Source organism: Malaclemys terrapin, chromosome 5 (genome assembly GCF_027887155.1).
Source record: "Malaclemys terrapin pileata isolate rMalTer1 chromosome 5, rMalTer1.hap1, whole genome shotgun sequence".
NCBI lineage: Eukaryota > Metazoa > Chordata > Testudines > Emydidae > Malaclemys > Malaclemys terrapin.
Window position 1 is genome coordinate 49,581,511 of NC_071509.1, and position 21,547 is coordinate 49,603,057.

General features: G+C 40.2%; 1 protein-coding gene across 8 annotated transcripts in view; it reads right to left on the reverse strand.

The window, feature by feature from the left end:
• Positions 1–514: 514 nt before the first annotated feature.
• The window catches only part of CORIN (corin, serine peptidase), a 306,982-nt gene continuing 285,949 nt past the window's right edge, over positions 515–21,547 (reverse strand). For 7 of the 8 annotated variants that reach the window (XM_054029070.1, XM_054029074.1, XM_054029073.1 and 4 more), the window contains 5 exons: positions 16,651–16,700; positions 14,432–14,606; positions 5,826–6,097; positions 3,666–3,811; positions 515–2,561 (listed from right to left, as the gene is read on the reverse strand). In XM_054029070.1, coding sequence (XP_053885045.1) covers positions 2,379–2,561; positions 3,666–3,811; positions 5,826–6,097; positions 14,432–14,606; positions 16,651–16,700 — 826 coding nt within the window. In that variant the 3' untranslated portion in view covers positions 515–2,378. The remainder of the gene's footprint in view (positions 2,562–3,665; positions 3,812–5,825; positions 6,098–14,431; positions 14,607–16,650; positions 16,701–21,547) is intronic. The other variant, XM_054029068.1, reaches the window with a different exon arrangement.

Below are 21,547 nucleotides of genomic sequence, written 5' to 3' on the forward strand. Positions count from 1 at the left end.
TGTAACGTACAGGGGATGGAAGGCTTCATGGAATCTTTCTGTCTAGTTCTAGTTACGTTACAACTGATATTTTGCTCTCTGCACATTTACATTGTGCTGAAACTCTGCCTATTATTTGTCCATATCAATGCTAATCATTTTGAAATAATGTTATTGGAGAAATACTGATCTAAAGATATTCAGAGAAGATTATATGGCTTAGTAAGTTTTTTTTTTTTTTTTTAATTTCCCACTACAAAAATGTAATTTAATCCAAAATATTTGTAAGCAGTCACACTTCTTCATCTTCCTATTAATATTCTTTATTGGTAACACCCATGAGAAATATGGGTAAGTTGTAGAGACAGAACCTGAACAGACGGATACTGTGCTAAGAAAAGGCTAGCAGTAGTATGGTAAGCAACTTGTCACATGTATGCCAATATGGTTTCAGGGCTATTTGAAAAACACAATCACAAGAGAGTAGAGGTATCGCCTTGCCTCTAACTCCTTTCATTTGAACTGAGTCTCTGGCCAGAATAAAAACATGTTTATTTTAGATCACAGAAATTATTGGAAAATTGTTGTACATATTTGTTTAATATGAGTAGAAATAAACACATCTACCTAGTTGGTGCAGTGTTAATTCCATGTGGAGCTGTAGCTGTGATAGAAATGAAACAACAAATGTGTTTTATCATCTTAAAATGGGGATACAATTGTTAGATAATTCTGATTGTCAGTGTTATGACAATTCTCAGGAAAGGACTAATACATTGGAAGGAGGGAGTAAGTTTGACTCTTTAAAACCTACATACATTATTATGTGCACATATAGAGGGGGAAAAGCAGTATAAAAATACAATTATAAAATTACAAATATCATCTTTACATGGAATGTTGTGGCAGAAATTATTTGGGAAAAAAAAACTACTCCTCCTTTCTAATGCCACTTGGGATGCATACTTTCCTAACAAAGGTGATTATATTCAATGGGCTATATGGTGCCACCAGATTTTAAGCAGAACTCATTTATTTTACTGGGGAGTTCTGCTAGAAAACTGGTGGTAGGCTGAGGCCCAAGTAATCAATGAGGAAATAAGAAATTACCTTAATTATTATTTCTTGGCAGTGCTTACATATACATAGAATGGCTTTAAGTGTTCCAGTGCTTTACAATAAAATCAAAGCCAACTTTAAGTACATCTTTTGGTGAACAGAGACGGCAGGAGAGGCTGTTCATTTTATGACAGCATTTTTTCAATTTTTTTTCCTAATACTGAAAACAAAACTCCCTAAAAATCCTGTATTTCAGAACCCAGCTCCACTCTATTAAGGGCCAGAGCTTCAGATGGTTTATATCAATATGGTTCCTTTGACTTTAACTGAGCTACACCTGGTTACACCAGCTGAGGACCTGGTCCTACAGAGAAAGATGGAGCCTGGGCTACTGGAAGTTGTAATTTCCACACCTTTTTGCATTTGAGATTAGGATGTTGACAATCTATCTTATCTTGCATGAGTTAGATGTAGCCCTGAACTAGAGAAATTTGGATGCAGCTGTATTATTTAGAGGTTGGGGAGAGTTATTTTGCTGTCCCCTAAGCCCCTAATATACAATGAAACATACTGTCATGTCACTAGGTGAAACTGCAATGCAACAGTGACTTAAATATTAAGTGTTTTGGACTTTTAAACTACTTTTATGAATACAGTGACTGTTTCTATAGGACACTATCTGGTACAGGTTACATTAGGTTAATCAAAACAGAAGGTATTGAATTTTAGAGGTAAATGTTTCACTTAACAGTAGTCTGAACTATGTGACTTAATTGTAGTGTGACAGTATCTAAACCATCCACTTATCAGTTGCAAAGAACTACACATTCTCCCATGCTGGTTGTATTTCTGACAAGGCCCTGCTATGCTAACATGGGAGCAAACTCGAGGTAGCAGAGAAGGGCTAATTTTAATATAGACCTCAGTGTCATCTTTGAGAATGTATTGATTTTATTCTTCACTGCAAGAATTGTAGGCTAAAACTGTGTGTGCTACTGTTTATTTTTCCTAAAAAGTTTTATAGTTTTACTAAGTCTGTGCTACAGCTTAATTTAAATGTCTGAAAGGCAGAAGATTGGCTGATTCTTCCTTTAAGCCTTGTGTGGTGCTTGGAATGCACACAATACAGCTAAAGGAAAAGTCAAAAGGATTACAAAAATAGTATTGTGCCCCAATGTATCGCCAGGGGCAGAGAGTTTAATCAATTTATTTATGCTGCATTTTCCATACCTCCCCATCAACAACACAGAGCTTGCAACTTCTTCTTAAGTATCGTGATTGCACAATCTTCAATGTTTAAAGGCCATTGATCTTTGCCTCTTGTGTGTCAGCTTCTGGCATTAGTTTAGTAGAAAGGTGTGAATGTATATTTGTCTTTCAATCCATTCAGTGAAGTGTGACACATTGCTATAAACTCCAGGTCCCAAAACTTTGGAAAAGCAGACTGAGCCCCATGAGGTTAAACCAAACAATGTCCAGCGTCCTGCAGGCTGCTCACAAACGAGAGGTCCTCCACTGTCGCCCTGTAATGGGAGAGGGAAAAACACAACCTGTGGATGTTACAACCAATGCCATTATGGCTCAAGCTATATCTGAGTTTCTATAAAATCTGCTTTTCATGACTAATGCAGCTGTAAAAATAGGTTTTAGCTTATCTCTACAACAGCATACAAACTCAACTGCTAATATTTTGAAACCATGTCAATAAGGTTTGGTTGGCTGGTATGTTCATACAAAAAAATAAATATTCACACCAACTAAAGAAAAAAAATCAGCCTACTACTTAAAACACACTACTATTTAGAGGCTTTAAGCAGTAGCTCATAAGTAAGGCTATGTTTTAGTTTACTGCCCATGACCTGTCCATGACTTTTACTGACTAAACAAAAATCCATGGCCCGTGACCTGTCCATGACTTCTACTATGTAGCCCTGACTCAATCTGGGGAGGGCTGGCCTGGGGAGGCAGGTGCCAGCGGGCAGCCAAGGACCTGTACTGGGGGAAGGACATGGGGTGGCTGTGTGCCTGGGGGGAAATGGTGGGGCTGGCAGGCTCCCAACCTAGCTCCACACCTTGCCAGAAGCAGAGCCATCCCCCTCACTCAGCTCCTTGGTGGAGGTGTGGCCACGCAGCTCCACACGCTGACTCTGCCCAGTGTGCCGGCTTCACAGCTCCCATTGGCCAGGAACCGCAGCCAATGAGATCTGTAGGGGCGATGCCTGCAGGTGGAGACATCATGCAGAACTGCTTAGTCACACCTCTGCCTAGGAGCTGAGCAAAGGGCATGTTGCTGCTTCCCAGAGCCTGCCTCCCCCCTCCTACCATACCTAAACTCTGCTGATGCAACTGGGGCAGGGGCCAGGCACACCAGCCATTTTGGTGGTCATGGACAGTCACGGACTCTGTGACAAACTTGCATACAATCATAATCCATTTCAAAGTTGATTGTACCAATAGAAATAAATAATGGGTCAAAAATGTTTGAGTCCATTTCTAAATAACCACTATGAAAATTAATGTTACCTCTGTATCAGAACTAACCGCTAGTGCCTCTTGAAATACCATAGGTGCTTAGACTTTTATTTAAAAAAAATCTGCTTCATGTTTCTACTCAGAAAAAGGCCTACCATGCAAGAGTCCACAGTTCCAGACTCATACCCTGCACATAACATCCTGCTGGTGATGGTCTTCATGTCAAAGTATGACTGGCATTGTTCTAGGGAAATAATACGAACTTCTCCTTCTTGAAGTTTAAAAGGCACTGAAAAAAAATCTGTATTAAAGTATGCACGGTAATGTATAGAAATACTTGTATTCATTGCTAGTTGAGATTGCCTCATTCTTTTCTACTACAATAGGCTAAACTTAAAAATAGTAATGATAATAAAATTAGCTTTAAACGTGTATTTAATATAAGAAGAAAAGCTGCTTTCCCCCATCCCCACCAGTACAGACCACCATGGAAGGGGGGGAGCACGGGGGTAGTTTCATATACTCCCACAAGTAAGGATTCACATTTCTCAAGCTCACAGGACAGTGGAATATGGGTGGAGATTGGTCCACCTTCTATTCCAGAGTGGGTAAGCATTTTATATTGTGCCTCCAGCTAAATCAGACTTAGAGTTGACAGACTGGGAAGGGAGCCTTTAAAAGACATGTTATGGGATTTTTGAGAATGGGGGTTGGGAAGAAGGCATGATTAGGGAGCATATACTTGGGGCTCAAAAGCCATGTCCACAACAACATTGTCACCCTCATACTTGGTATAATAAACCCATCAAAGCTGATGGCGTTACTCTGGGGGTGTCTACGTGAGGGCTTCGTTCACGGCAAGCAGGGGTGTGACTCTAGCCTGCACACATGGTCTGTGTGCACCCTTCTCCTACACACTAAAAGTTCTCTAGTGGTCAGGAGCTGCTGAAAGTGCACTAGGAAACAGTGCATAGCAGCAGGATCCACACAGCCACTTAGTGTGTGGCGAGCTAGACTGGCCATGAACTAAATGCCTGTGTAGATGAGCCTCAGAGCGCTTATCAGAGGAGAGTAAGACCTATCACACCATTCATCCTGTTCCAAAGGGGCCAATGAAGGCTTGTTCCCTGCTGTAAATCTCTGCCGAAACTCAAAGGTGAAGGGAAACTGTTAAACTTAGAGTACAAAGTACTAATCACTATGCAATCAAGATGAACACCTTTGTTTTATGGTGCTTAGTAATCTGTAACTTTGAAAGTGATGTCATTGACAACATGACAGTTCTGGCCAGTAAAGAACACCACCACCACCACGTTTTGTCATTGTCCAATGGTATGAAAGATCATCACTGCATCATTAGGTCTGCTATCTTTAGACTAGGTGTATGCGGAAAGAATGGATTTGTTGTTAGCAAACAGACTACACCAGTCAGTGGCATTTAAGAGTTCAGGGCTTACCTCCTTCCCCTGCTAATGATTACAATAAATAAAAAAAGAGAAATATTTCCACATCACTGGTACTTAAGAGCCAGAGCAGCCAGAACATTTCCCCTATGCTCTGTGTCATGGGACCCTGGCCCTTACAATTAATAAAAACCTTTCTGGGCAGAAAAGAGGCACCCGGGGATTAGGTGGGAGGTGGGGTAAATAGTGGCACAAGGCCACAGCATGCTATAGAGAGTTTTGGTTTAAAAAAAATAAATCTTGGTTAGTCAAGCAACAAGCCAAGATTTGAGCCTGAAGCTTTGCACACAGCTAAGAACATTATCACCTTCTGATCATTTGACACACTCTCAACATAGCTTCAAATGCAGCTTAATCAAGTAACAGACTACAGACGCCTCCCCAGGTTACACAAACCCGACTTACACAAATCCGCACTTACAGAAAAAGTTCCATAAGCTTGAAATAAGAGGGTATTTTTGCGTAATGGTCGGGTATATGTTTCCGAGTTACGCAAGGCATTCTGGAACGGAACGCTTGCGCAAGTCGTGGAGCATCTGCATAGCCAGGATTTTCAGGCTATTTCCTTTGTAGAAGCTCCTGGATGGGCAGTACTCTTAAAAATCACATCATGTATGTAGCTGCTGAAATATGTATTTAGCAGCCTAACTTTAGGCTCCTGATTTTGACAAGCTAAGCTCTAGCCACAGGCATAGCCTTTTGTGAATACATACAGATTATGTATAAGTGGCCTAATAAGGCACAAGTATATAACTAGAGGAAGACACAGTGGTTTGCAATTGGAGCCAAGTAGTTGATCTGGTTAGTAGACGGTTAGATTGCTCTAAAGAGTCTGGAAAGCATTCATCTTACTTTTGTTGCCCATGTGTCCCCAGCCTGTGATGTAGCAGTAGGTATCTGGCTCAACCAACTGCTCCCTGCTGGGTAAGCAGACTGGCCTTACATAACTTGTCTCGTTGATATCTTCATTTAGTTCTACAATGCTGATATCATAGTCAACTACTGCTCTGTTATAGCGTGGATGCAAGATAATAGTCTTCACCAGTCGGGTCTGCATGAAGATTGATGGATGATCCAGATTGTTTATACCAAACACCACTTTCCAGACTGCAGCATTTTCTCTCCTTTATAAGAGGGGAAAAAATGTAAATTTTCTCCTATAGTTCTTTTATACACAGTTGTATAATTGAGGACTTCTGGATACCTTTCTGCAATGCACTGAAAACACAAGTGGTACTATATAATTAACAGAAATATTACTTTAAGAGGTTACACTAAAAATTAAGATCTAACCAAAACCACAAAATAATACTTTCTTTCCTTCAAATTTTCCACCCAAGGAACACAGGGCTAGATTCACCAAGGGACTTCAGGAGAGTGAGCCTGCAGAACGTCAAGTTTTGTGAGTTCCACTGTGCCTTAGCTGGATTCAGGGGGCCTGGGGCAAAGCAATTTTGGGGGCCCCTTCCATAAAAAAAAGTTGCAATACTAGAGAATACTATATTCTCGTGGGGGCCATGGCTGGATTTGTACATACCCACGAGTAAAAACTTACGCCCAAGTCCCCCATGTGAATCTAGGCCTCAGTGCTCAAACATTCATGAATTCACTCTTTCCTCACTCTTGTGATGTTAGAAAGTTTCATAGTTGTTATGTTATAGATGGATAAAGTGAAATACTGCAAGATTCAGATTTGCCCAAGGTCACAGAGGAAGCCTGTGGAAGAACTGAGCAAAGTCTCCTGACTCCCGTCCATGTATTTTAGCTGTAGTACTATCCGTCTCTTGATAGTTTGTGCAAAAGAAAGAACAATAATCTCAGGTTGCAATTAGGTCATGGCAAATTTTAGAAAACAATTCCTGAATAAAAATACCGAAAAAAGCAAAAGTTACAGAACCATAATTGGATGGGTGGTCACCAAATCACTAGTATAAAGTTATACCCAAAATAATCACTCATGTTTCCATTTTTGTGCAAACCACAAGAACAGTGCATATGCTGTTTTGAACATGAAGCACCACATTAGAACATAACTTAGATCAAATTGATGTGCCCCATCCCTGAGGTCTCCTATTATTTTTAAGAAGAGGCTGTATATATTTTAACTTTGGTGGAGGCTGGTCCTTCTGGGCTCCTGTAACGTGCCAAGTGCCCTCAATTCCTATTGCCATCAAGATGCTCAGTATCATTAGGACAGGGCTAGGAAATCCACTAATGTAGTCTTTTGCCTCTATCTTGCTTTGTCACTAAGCAATTGATTTCTATGTGCTACTCAAGCAACTCTGAATTTAACTTTGCAGCTCTTACGAGAGAGCTGTCCTTGTATTCAGCCACTAGCTAGTACCAAAAAAATCATCACATCACTTTGCTCTATGTGGAAATTATGAAAGTTTGGTCGCTCCAGCCTTAGGTGTTGGGCCCCAAGATGTCAAGTGTCAGCAACCTAAGGTTGAAGATCACATGTCAATTTGACGTTTAAGCATGACTGCCTAAGACTACGTTTCCATGATTGTATTTTTAAAAATTGTAGCCATCATTACTGACATTTGTGGATTTTTGCAGTTGAGGGAAGGGGAGGTAATAGTGTCGAGAGGACTGAACCAACATCATTGGAGCTGCATGCGAACCGCCATGTTAAAATGTGGGCTGTATTAGAGACTAAGAGTATTAAATCACATGATGAGAGCTAGTGGGAAGTCACAGGTTCTCTGACTTCCCTGTGGCTTTAAAAAAAAAAAAAGGAAGCATTTAGTATTTATATAGCTGGTTGAACATTGTTTTGTAAAGCTTGGCTGCCTTTATAGAGACTGTGGCAGAAAGAAGCTGTGAAAATGCGCTCTCTCAGCATTGTGGTTTTCTGATTGCCCTTGCTGACATTTCAGACTCTCTCTATCTCAACATAAGACCATGGCTTTCTGTATGACAACAAACCACAAGATATATTTATGTCTTACTGTGTCTTGTGGGAACAAAGCAAGGAAAGATTTTGAAAATGCAGAGCCAGGGGCAATGAAAAGTCAAAACATTCATATATTCTCAACAGAAAAGAAACCTTTAAATTTTAAATTGATCTTAGGCGTTTTCATGGGATTTATTGCAAAATAGACTCGACAAAACCCTAGGGTATACAATGAGGAAACACTAGCAATGGCAAGAACATGGACTAGATGCTTTATGAAGTCTCATCGCTATTGTCTATTAATATCTGAAAGCACGTTTGCTGTAATGTGCTCTGTGCGTGGCTGTAACACTTGTATACACATAATCACTGCATGCTGGCTGACTGTCTTTGCTAAAATGCCTCTAACTAATAAGTCTCAGGATAAAAATATATCATCTGTTAAGATCACTTTAAAATTCCTCTTTAATTGCTTCTTTTTTTTTTGATTGGCACAATTTAAAATATTTTTCCAGAGACCATCTTAATCCACAATACAACATCATAATGTCAAACAGATAAGGAGACAGACGGGGCTCTCCAATTTATGAAAGTATACTTTTAAAATGATTTAACAACATAAGACCTCGCATTTATAGTTTGGTGCCACTATAGGGTCAGAAGAGTGAGCATAACCTATTTCTTGTAATTTCACAGTGACAGATTCAAACAAGATATTGGTGTAGAAATTTACAAACCTTTTCATCCCAGCAATTTCAAATGGCCGGCATTTGGGATCCATTCTGGGACACAGAGTGTTCTTTTAAAGGAGCAACAGAGGGTCCTGTGGCACCTTTGAGACTAACAGAAGTACTGGGAGCATAAGCTTTCGTGGGTCAGAACCTCACTTCTTCAGATGCCACAGGACCCTCTGTTGCTTTTTACAGATTCAGACTAACACAGCTACCCCTCTGATACTTTTAAAGGAAACATTCTAGGTATACACTGATGCAATATAGATCTATCCAGGGACAAATGAACCATTCAAAAAGTCTAAGTGCTCTAGAAAGAAAACTTCCCCAAGCAGTTTCTCTCCTCACTCATCATTAACGGGTAATACCTCTCAACTGTCAAGTTCTAAATGGTGCAATATTGTTACTGAGGGCTCTAGGACGAAGCCCCGCCCTTCAACTCAGCTTACCAAAGAAGTTCTTCCAAAACTATAGAAAGAGTCCAGCAATCGATAAACAGCATTAAGAGGAAATTCTGTTGACTAGTGTTTGTCTCCCTTTAAAGGAAAAAAAATCAATTTATTGTAAGTTAGAAGTTACATTCTGGTCTTCCAGAGTCGGTTGTATGAGAAGAGAAGCTACTAACAGAAAAAAAAATGTATCAGGTAAGAAATTTCTCATTGTGCTGCATAGCGTCTTTCCTCATTCATCACAGAATCACAGAAATGGGAGAAGTGGAAAGAGGAATTTTAATTACTGTTACAGCAGAATAATAGGCAGAAATAGAACTTCCCTCTATATAAAAGCACAGCTTTGTAATTTGTTTAGGAGCCAATCCAGCAGCAACTTTCTAATAAAGGATGTCGCTACAGAGGAATGGAAACCTACTGTGTAAATGAGATGCTTTCTTTCCACAGTGCTACTAGGACCCACGTAAAGGGCAGCCTTGATGCCCTCCATGCATGGTTTCCCAGATGCCTAGCACAACAACTGGCTCAGGATTTTAACATCTTGCCCATAGCAACTATGAAGCTCTCAGACCCTGGCATTTAGAGTAAATGAGATGAACAGGATATGCCTGGTGTGTGTATCCCCGAGATGTCTTTAGATCTCTAGGACTGCACATGTATGCTGCATCCTTTCAAAGAAGTGTGGAAGCTTGGAACAAAACAAGAAAGGCCAGCCACAGGTTTGTCTAGTCTGGCCAGGCTGATCAATCTTGACGCCTAATGATACTTAGTTGTAGAGTCAGATACATCTGTATAAAGAATGCCACTAGCACTGACAGCAACTTTTCATGGTGCTTGGTTGCAGGATTTTGACCAGCCATCCAGCAGAAACTCTAATGAAGCTAAGATCGCCAGAACTTTCGGATTATTAATTGCATTAATTAGAGGCCAAGGTGGCATTGTGTTGGGCACTGTACAGAGGGAGCTTACTGTTTCCCTTCATACCAGAAATGAAACTTGACCACATCAATGATTGAAATTTTCTGGTTAAGTTTTGCCTAGATATCAAAATGTATCAATGAGGCGACAGAGAATTCCTGCTGAACTACACTTCTCTTCTGATGTGCAGGCTGTTAACTAGATGGTTCAGGTCAGGATGAAGGAGGTGTCCCTACTTCAAGAGATCTGTTCTTTTCCACAGATGCAGTGAAAGTTCCTTGACTGTCTATTCAGTCCAAACCAGTGGAGGGCTAGGATGACAACTTCAGCTCTTGTGTCTTCTTTACTGTACCCTTTATGTGAACTGTCTTTAAAAGCAGCAAATTCTTCTGACCAGGACATTATTTCAAATGCAACATAGAAATGTTGACCTCTGGCTACTTACTGGATTTGGAAGGGATACAAACATTCAAATTTAAGATCATAAACCAACTTCTAACTACCCAGGAGGAAGGTTCCTCTGGGGGCAAGTTGTTCTATAACTGTCCACTATGGGGTTTCTTGCATTTTCCTCTTGCAGCTGGTACTGACCATTAACAGAGGAAGTCCTGGCTGCTACGGTCTGACCAAATATGGGCATTCCTATATGTGTTTGTTCAGCCACTCTGCTGCTAGCCTGCTAGAGCTGTTAAAGTGAACTAAAAGGATATGTACTCTGAGATTTTGCAAAATTATGTAGCACAAGGTGTGAGCTTCAGAGAGCTGGATGCTTTCCTTTTGCTAAGTAAGGGACCATAAATCCTGAATAATCATCTCTTCCAAATATGCACCCCACCTTGCAACGCTTGCTTCTGTAGCAAGTATGCAAGGGTCTACAAGTGAAAACTGAGTAAGCTGTCAGCAAGTTGTTTGTACTTGCCCATAAAAGGGCATTCAGACATGATCCAAGAATGACACCTAATTTTGCACTGCATCAGATATATTATTCTACAACCTCAGAAGGAATCTCTGAAGGCACATTGTGTGAAATCGCATGCACAGGTTGATACTGATGCATAAACCAGTAAACCTAGTCAGCGAAGACAGTTAACTATAGTTGGCTGCTGGTAGGAAACAACTTTTGCAATGATCTTCGATCTTTGCAAATCTTCATCGTGGTGATAAAATTATGACCTGTGCTAGGCCTTTTTTGACTCTTCTTTTTTGACAGTTTTCTGTGTTGGGCTCAAAAAGCCATTCTTGATTTTGAACTGGTGCATTTGAATCCTTTCTAGGAGTTGGCAAGTTATGAGGGGTCTGTTTCTCTAAACAGGAACTGGATTGTGAAATTATCCATAAATACGTATAGATGGGTAACTACTAAATGCCATTTAAGACTTTGGGTGCAGAGGATGGATCAGAAGGCAGAGTCTTGTACATGAACTGTGAGCTGTCATACACCAATGCTCATTTTGTCTTTGTCATACTGAGGTTTATTGGTTTGTGAAGAAAAAAAATATCTAGGTCTTCCTTGGGAGCTTCTGTTCCAGATTATTTTCTCTGCTAATAGAAAAAGTCCCTTCTTCAGTACCCTGTTGGTGGTGACCAACAGATTGCTATGGTGGATTTCATAGAGATGGTTGAGGCCGCTCAGCATTCTCAGATATTAATTTCTCCAAAGTTTTCTATGGCCTCTCACGTATACATTTGACTGCACAAGGTATCTGTTTAGGATGAGTGATTGGTACTCATGGTGTAGCCATGGAGTTAGGAGCCAATGCTCATCCCAAATCACATCAAGAGTCAGGAAATATTGCAAAGAAATCATATTTTACATGCTGCTGCCAGAATTGACCAGAATATGAACCTGGGACCTCTGACATTCAAAGCAAAAATCACACCCCTAGATAGTAGCAAGCAAGAGGCTCATCAAGTTGGTTTTCCTTATAAAGGATAGGATCTGAATCACTCTTACAGTCTATAAGGGATCTTTTAGAAGGAAGCCCCTTTCTTATGGTTTGACTGTCTTTCACTGGTGCAGCTACTGCTGCACCAACTGTAGCTTCCCAAAGTTTATGGAATTTTCATCCATTTTTATATAACATTGTAGTTTAACATTTAGTTTTAACCAGAAATCCCCGTTCAGATCTTATGATGTTCTTAAAGCAGGCACATACTGGAAACTCTGTATCTAATTTTGCTTAAAGGGGAATATTTTATTATTATTAATGAATTCTTTGTGAGCCACTGGCTTGTTGCCCTGTGAGAGTCATGAGTTTTTTGGGTTTTGTTAGTTTTTTGTGGTGTGCATATGAGACTTCCCCTGGTTGTTGGGAGGAGGGAGGTAGCATGCTATTCATCCTGGCCTAGGGACCACTTGATTGAGATGGGCACTGGAACAAATATCCTGATTGGTGTTCTTTCGAAGGCTGGTGGGCTATTTCCGCAATCTACTGCCCACGCTGGCTATCACCCTGGTAATTACTTCAGGAGCAACCTAGTGTCACTCTCAGGCTTTACGCATTAAATCAGGAGTCATTTTGAACATGGGAGGGGATTTTTCATTTGTCTTGCTGTAATTGCATGATGGTTGAGCTGCATCGGAAATGGAGTCCTCTGGTTCCCCGTTCTGTCACATACTGCCTGAGATGCTCCTTATACTTTAGTATGGAGCCAGTCTATAGGGAGGGGGAAGGATAGAGAAAGACCCCCTTCCTACCTTTCAGACTGTGAGCCCTTTTCCCTGGCAGAATGAAGGTCTGCAGGCTGACAACCTGATAATCACAAATTCTCATTACACTACAGCCTGAGACAGGGCTTCTCTGCATGCCCAGACATGGCGTAGGATGGGGGGGCAGGGAACCTGATACAGCAAGACATGAGAAAGTCCTGTAGAGGACAAAAGCCCCAACAAACCCTCCCTCAGGGTGAGATGGCAAAGGAGAAAAGGTTCAAGCCCTGATTTTTACACCACTTGCTCATTAACAATATGAACTGTTGCCTTACAAAAGGGACACGTTGCTTTTGTCTTTTTAAAACCTGAAGTCTCGCTAAGATGTGAGGGGTTCTCTGTACGAATGATCATGCTCCAGGTGAGCCCTCCCGTGATGGAGTCATGGATTTGGATGGCAGATGAAGACCTGGCACACCTGTCTGGCTCAAAGCTCCACGGCCTGGCCATGCAAGTTGGCAACCTGGGGCAGAAGGCCATAGCTCTCCCTCTGAAGCCCCATGCTCTGGCAATGCAAGGGTGAGTGGCAGTAGGCCATATAGCTCACCCTTTGAGTTTCCTGAAAAGCTGCCTACAGTACCCTTTGGATGTGGCTCAACGCTTGCAGGGCTTCTCTGTTGCTGTGGTGGGAGGGAGAGAGAGCCTATTCAAAGGGTGCTGCACCGGAGGAACCAGAGGGATGGAGCCTCAATGTTCCAGTGATTCCTCACTTCAGGAAAGGGTAAGGAGAGCTAGAAGGTGAGATGAAATTGCTACTGCACAAAAATGAATACAAATTAGAGTTATAAAACAAAGTGGGGTCAGGAGAAACTGAGCCACCAGTTTGTTCTACTGCCAGAAGCAGAATTTCTGGTGGCCTGAGTTGAAGGGTGGCACTTTGTTCAGTGCTGTTGCTGGAGGCTCCAGGATTGTCTCCCAACTCCACAGGTGGTAGGCATCTCCCATTAGGGATGAATGAGCTGAGAAGCTGTGTAGCAGAAATGTACTTAGACTATATGAAGGGAAAAGCACTTTAACTAATGAAACACATTTTAATTCTCTTTAGAAACCTAATTAACAGGATTTGGTGCAAAACTGGAAGTAAGGTAATAAATTTCCACCCAAAATTCTGTTTAATCAAAATGATACCACAATTAGCATTAAACTGTCACCCATGTCTGGTGCCTGAGGTACATCAATGGTTCTTGTGCTTCAAACAGAAAATCCTTGTGGTATCAAATCTCAGATACTAGAAATTGCCACTCCATGGTAAGTGCTGGCTTTTTAATAATGACAGCCCTAGTGGAGATAGCGTAGTATTTCTCTATAGTTAGAAAAGGCGATAACTCCATCATCTCAGATACCACTGGGGCTAAGTGTCTATTTTATTTTTTCTGGTTAAACAGCTATCACTGTCCCCGTATTCTTGTGTTATTTTTATTCTGGCTCTCAGTGAGATGATTTATTAATCTATAGTTATATGTGACACATTAGTAAAATATCACAAATGAAAGGGATAGTTTTTTTATGACTTTCCTAGCTAAAAGTCAAAGCTTTCATCAACTTTAGGTATCAAAGTGAATATTAAAACTAGTCAAACCCTCAGCTGAAATCATTTAATAATATTCATTGTCTCTTTAGTCTCTAAAAAGAGATTTGTTGTTTTGACAAGATCACCTGCTGATTTTTTTTTAATATATATTTACGTGGAAGTTATTTGTCTAACTAGCCATTTGTAGGTCAACAGTAAAACTTGTCTCAGCTCTGCTCACCCCTCAAAGCAGTGTGCTACCGTCAAAACCCATTTGTTTGCAATCAAAACACAGCCACATATGTGCCCACTTGGTTCACTCTGCAGAGAGCACTGCCACGGCCACCGTCCTGGACGACTAGTCCTGCCGCCAAGGATCCTCTTGCTCATGCGAGCTGCAGGGCGACGGCCACAATCTAGCAAGAAATGTATGATACAGTGTGTTATTTACTGCCACAAAATTCAATGTGCATAGAATGTTCTCGAAATCTGCTCTGAAAAAAAGTATTGCAAGAGGGTTTCTCTATACGGAATGAAATTATGAAACTCATGAAATTGTGTCGCACCTATGGGAAGAATTTATAAAAACTCAACACACTGTGTTTGAATTCCATATACAATGAGCCAAATTCATCCCTCCTTTCACATCAGTGGACTGAGCCCAGAGATTAATTTGACCTATTTAGGTTCCCAAATAAGACAAATGGGGGGGGGTGCGCGAGCCAGACTAAGTTGGAAGAGTTTGGCTTTCTCGGAGAAGTAGAGCTACCGACTTAGCCTTGGGCAGGGGGGTTATTTGTATACCAGTCAATCACCAGCATGTTGCTGCTACCTGGCACTGGAGTAGCACATTGGAAAGCCTGTGCCCAGGCCCAAAAGCCCAAGCGTGGGATGTGCATCTAGCTGAAGGATATATACTATTTCTTTACTCATGGAAATTTCCAATGGAAAATAGCTATTTGCTCATACATAGCTTGCCAGTGCTGATTTATTTTTTTACAATGCCTATTTTAGTGCTCTGTCCATTCTAGTTTTAAATATCCACCACTTCCCTTGGAAACTATAGCATATTGTTATAAATTTCACTGACAAGAAGTTTTCCATCAACTTACTGGTCAGCTACACACCTTTTAAAAATATGTTCATCCCTTTCTTTTAGTTCTCCTTTTTAATTCTGGGATTGTAATGTGACAGGCTATTATAAATCGCTTGTTTTATTACTGCCCAATTTAGAGAATTGGCTGACATAGTATCAGTTTCTGGAATCCTTCCCCAGGGAAGGATATCCTGTTTTTGCATATATGTTGGAATTTAGCGATGAAGAAATAAATTAGTACAATGTTGATTTGTAACTATTAAATTCTTAGCACGTTCCCTCAAATAACTTCTGGGGACAAGGACTTTTGTGTTGCTTTAAAGTCCTCTATATGTACTACATGTAAGAGGCAAACAACCTTACCAAGTCCTACCAGATGATTTTTCTGGTAATAATAAACTGAGTAGTTTCCTGGATCTAGGTCATGCTTTATGATTAATCTGTCTCATCAGGCTAATATATTTATTCAAAATGTTCTTCAAGAAAGCTTTTCCGTTTTGTAGAACCTGACATCCATCTGAAGAATTGCTGTATTTTCAAACCACTTAAACTTGCACAATCCACTATGCATTTAGATTTAATCTGGAGTTTTCTCCTTTAAATTTCCCTATCCCCTTGACAGTCACAGCTACAAATGGATCACATACCACATCAGGAGCTTACTTATTATAGCGGTAGCAAAAGATGTTCCCAACAGCAACAAAAGTTTAATATAATTAAAACGGATATTGACAAGATTAGGGCAAACCAGGAAGTCATCCTTTGGTTCTGGGTCCATTTGCAAGACATTGGAAAGATGATGCTACCAGTACAAACAGTTAGTGATATAATTTCTGGGCCAGATTCTGTTTTCAGTCAGTCCAGAGTAAATCCAATAAAGTCAGTGAACTTACTCCAGACTCACTAATATCTCAGTCTGACCCTTTCTCATTAAATTCTATGGACCAAACCTTCATGTCTTTATTCAGGCAAATTTCCACAGAAGCCTGAGAGAGTCTTCCTAAGAAGCACTATAGAACATGCAGTACCTGTAACTATATCATCATACCAATTATGGACCAAGCCTGCTCCCTTTGAAATTAACTGTAAGACTCCCATTTAATTTTGCGAGGGCAGGAGCCAGCCTTAATCCAATACAATGGACAATTTCATCATCAAAAGGGGGAAAAAGATGATAACATTGGATGTAGTGAAAAAAAAGGGAAATAACAGGTGAACAAAAGTATATCAGATTTCAAAGGGAAATACACATTAAAGATTTGTTTTTGAGAAAGTATATTTCAACATATCAAAGACACATGCTTAAGAGTCCAAATAAAATGTTCTTCATATGTTGTTCCAGGAATTATATGTTTTTCTCTTACCTTTTTTGCTACAGAGAAGGGACACTTTACTTCTGCTTTGACATGACTGCCTAAGTGTTGAAACAATAACATGAAAAACATATTATTGACAATTTACATATCATATTATATCGGCTCAATATAAGAGCAATTGCATTTAAACACGGCAAAATCAATCCACGATACAATGAAACACCAGGAGTATTATATTGGGGCACCAGAAATTGCACTGGCTTCAAGTTTGTTTCTGAAGGCAGTTAAAGGTGTTATTTTAGATCTATATAAAGCCTTTATGAATCGAGTGCTGCATATCTTAGAGACTACCTCTTTCTTTATTAATTAACCCAACAGCTGAGATGCACTATCTGATAATTCCTAAATTCTGAAGGCAAATAAATCTCTGTGAAGTTCTCTTGGTTCTTCCAGGTAGGTGAAAGACTTTTGTTGACACTTGCTAGAAAATGTCTTTTAGATTAAACAGAATTTTTTGCCAAAAGAATTTTGGTCTTTTGATGAAAACCCAGAAAGTTTCCAAGGGAAACATTTATGCAACTGAAGAGTTCACATTTTTGTTGAAAGTTTTTGGGAGGGAGAGAATCATTTTCCTACCAGTTGTATGGATTCTACAGTTCATTTGCCTCCTTGCCTCACATAGTCCAAGGTCCACTGACTTCAATGGGATTACTCACACTAGGAGTCAAGTTATTCATGTGCATGGCTGACAGTGCCTGCAAACCATTAAACCCAGTTAATAAGTGAGACATCTTGAATAAGATGAAGTCTGAACAAGACATCAATTGCTATGAAGATCTCAGTATTTATTTACTATACGTATGGATTTGCTAAGAATGGAAGGCCAAAATATTGTTATCCATGTTTTTAATTTTTTTCTATGTGTCTTGAAGGATTGATGAGCACAATATACTAGTGCAAAAAAATATTATGAGAGGCTTTCTTAGATTTCAGTGGCAATACCACTTAAAATCTGGACAAGTTCTCAACCAAAACCGTATTAAAACATAAATCAAATTTGTTTTTCTCTTTTATATCAACCCATATAATTTTCAGGCCAGCAGAGAGATCAGGAATGTGGGCACATATGGAAATTAAAGAAAAATCAAATACAGGTCAAACTGCAGGAAAAATCCTTGTACTGAAAGAATGATAAATGTGTCCAGTGTTCTAAGAGGCAGTATTACACGCTGTTATAACATTGCATTGTACATAAGAACAGCCATACGGGTCAGAACAAAGGTCCATCTAGCCCAGTATCCTGTCTTCCGACAGTGGCCAATGCCAGGAGCCCCAGAGGGAATGAACAGAATATGTAATCATCAACTGATCCATTCCCTGTCACTCATTCCCAGCTTCTGGAAAACAGAGGCTAGGGACACCTCTCTGCCCATCCTGGCTAAGATGCCATTGATGGACCTATCCTCCATGAATTTATCTAGTTCTTTTTTGAACCCTGTTATAGTCTTTGCCTTCACAACATCCTCTGGCAAAGGGTTCTACAGGTTGACTGTGTATTGTGTGAAGAAATACTTCCTTTTGCTTGTTTTAAACCGGCTGCCTCTTAATTTCATTTGGTGACCCCTAGTTCTTGTGTTGTGAGAAGGAGTAAATAACACTTCTTTATCTTTATTACTAGATAGAGCAAAAAAGGAATGAAGCATACTAACTTATATTTATATTGTGCTTTTCATCCAGAAGGATCACAAAGTATTTTACAAACTTACTGTCACTTGCTGGTTTAAACTAGAGGAAATGGTGGATTCTCTGTAACATCAAGTCTTTAAATCAAGATTTGAGGACTTCAGTGGCTGAGCCAGAGGTCTATTACAAGAATGGGTAGGTGAAAGTCTGTGGCCTGTGATGTGCAGGAGGTCAGACTATATGATCATGATGGTCCCTTTTGGCCTTAAAATCTGAGTCTAATTTAAACTTATACACAAAATACTGTATAGAGTAAAATACCGTATACTAGTGGTTTTCAACCTGTGGTCTGTGGACCCCTGGGAATTTCCAAAGGGGTGTGGCACCTCCATTTGAAATTTTTAGGGGTCTACAAATGAAAAAAGGTTGAAAACCACTGGCCTATACCAGGCAAACCAATATTACACTATGGTGTAAGACAAAATAATAAATTCCCTTGCAACTATTTAGAAATTTAAGATTTTTTTTTTTTACATAAACAATTTTTTTTGTAATTCAACTGGGAATTTGGCTAGGCTACTGGAATTAACACTTCTGTTGAAAAATGCCATGGGCCCTACTCAAGCCACCAGTGGTCAGGAACTAAATTCTATATATCACTGGAAAGATGGAAGACCTCTAGCTGGCCATAATGGATGAATACACGAATAAATCCAGCTCTGAAGTAAACTGGCATAACCCCAGTGACATGAATGGAGTTAGAATCATAGAAGATTAGGGTTGGAAGAGACCTCAGGAGGTCATTTAGTCCAACCCCCTGATCAAAGCAGGACCAACACCAACTAAATCATCCCAGCCAGGACTTTGTCAAGCCAGGCCTTAAAAACCTCTAAGAATGAAGATTCTACCACCTACCTAGGTAACCCATTCCAATGCTTCATCACCCTGCTAGTGAAATTGTGTTTCCTAATATCCAACCTCGACCTCCCCTACTGCAACTTGAGACCATTACTCCTTGTTCTGTCATCTGCCACCACTTATAACAGCCTAGCGCCAGCCTCTTTGGAACCCCCCTTCAGGCAGTTGAAGGCTGATATCAAATCCCCCCTCACTCTTCTCTTCTGCAGACTAAATAAGCCCATTTTCCTCAGCCTCTCCTGTAATCCCCAGGTCTTTTCTGCAGAACTGCTGCTTAGCCAGTCGGTCCCCAGCCTGTAGCGGTGCATGGGATTCTTCTGTCCTAAGTGCAGGACTTTTGTTGAACCTCATCAGATTTCTTTTGGCCCAGTCCTCCAATTTGTCTAGGTCGCTCTGGACCCTATTCCTACCCTCCAGTGTATCTACCTCTTCCCCCAGTTTAGTGTCATCTGAAAACTTGCTGAGGATGCAATCCATCCCCATCATCCAGATCATTAATGAAGATGTTGAACAAAACCGGCCCCAGGACCGAGCCCTGGGGCACTCCCCTTGATACCGGCTGCCAACTAGACATCGAGCTGTTGATCACTACCTGTTGAGCCCGACAATCTAGCCAGCTTTCTATCCACCTTATAGTCCATTCATGCAATCCATACTTTTTTAACTTGCTGGCAAGAATACTGTGAGAGACTGTATCAAAAGCTTTGCTAAAGTCAAGATATATCACATCCACTGCTTTCCCCATATCCAAAGAGCCAGTTATCTCATCATAGAAGGCAATCAGGTTGGTTGTACCAGCTTACACCAAACACTGAATTTGGACCATAATACTTAAATATTTCAATGGTTTCTTAATTATGGTTACCACTTTCTAGCTAGCTATTCAATGTAACAGATAACTCAAACTTGAGAATGGGAGATGGGGGGAGAAGGGTGGATATTGTGCTCAGAATCCTACAACGAAAAACTCAACAGTGAACTGTTTGTAGTTCTGTTGATAAATATCCCCCATGGAAAACATGCAAACACTTTTTTAAAATAAGAGGAAATATTATTATTGCTCAAACCTGACTGGCCATACATTTACACAATCATTATTCTTTTCCGTGATTTCGGGCCAAATATTCAGCTGATTTACAAATCTGTTGAAATTAATGGGGTAGCCTGAAGTGTACGTTGTATAAAAATTGGTGTAAAAATCTATCCCGCTTTAGTCTGAACACAGATTGCAAAATTCTATTTTCAGACACTTGGCCAGTCTCAGTAATGTAACTGTTCTCCTTACATGTGTGAAACTCCTAGGGAAATTCCTAAAGCATTTCTATCTATGTAAGGAGTGCAGAATATCAGACTAGTCATATCCCTGAGAATAGATTTCCCCCCCCAAAATGTTCTGTCTCCTGGTCAAATAACCATCCTCCCCAAAGAGCAAAATATAGATGAATGTGTGCAAAGCTTGCACTCTGCTTTCATCCATTCAAAACATCTTTTTCCAGAAATATTGAAGCATTTGTTAGTTCTTGCCAAAGTTCTTGTCAGTCTAGTAAACTGGTGTCTGGTGCTTCTCTGTGAAAGCTATTAATATTAAGCTTGCAAGAGATCTAGAAAAGAGAATGGACTTATTCAGTAAATAATATATTTCTCTTTTTGGGTGCCACAGAGCTATTTTCCTTAACCATTCCTAATACATGACCAACCAGAGAAAGACACTTATTAGAGGAAGAAATAAACACATGTATTCAGTTTCATATCCCAGTTTGTCCCTTTGAGTGTGTATAGTTCTTACCCTACCCTCAACATAGTATACCAGAGGTAATCAATAGGCTGACCACAGGCCAAATCCGGACTGCCAGATGCTTTTGAACGAATCCTGAAATCATTATATTAACTTATTACCATTATTTTCTCTGGAGTCTGGACCTTGACTATGCCTTGACTGAAAAATTTGGACCTTGACAAAAAATAATTCACTATACCTGTAAAAAGCAACAGAGGGTCTTGTTGCACCTTTAAGACTAACAGATGTATTGGAGCATAAGCTTTCGTGGGTGAATACCCACTTCATCAGACGCAAGTCCACAAAAGCTTATGCTCCAGTACTTCTGTTAGTCTTAAAGGTGCCACAGGACCCTCTGTTGCTTTTTACAGATTCAGACCAACACGGCTACCCCTCTGATACTCGTCACTATACCTGGTATGCACCCACACAAACAGGGTTAGCATCCAAAACTCATTCCCACTTACTAGTTTCTCTTTTATTCATAACTTAAGGATAATAAAACATAAGCCTTATTCTAAGCTTCCTTCTGAGCTGGCTGTTTATAGGGTTTTTTCCTCCACATGA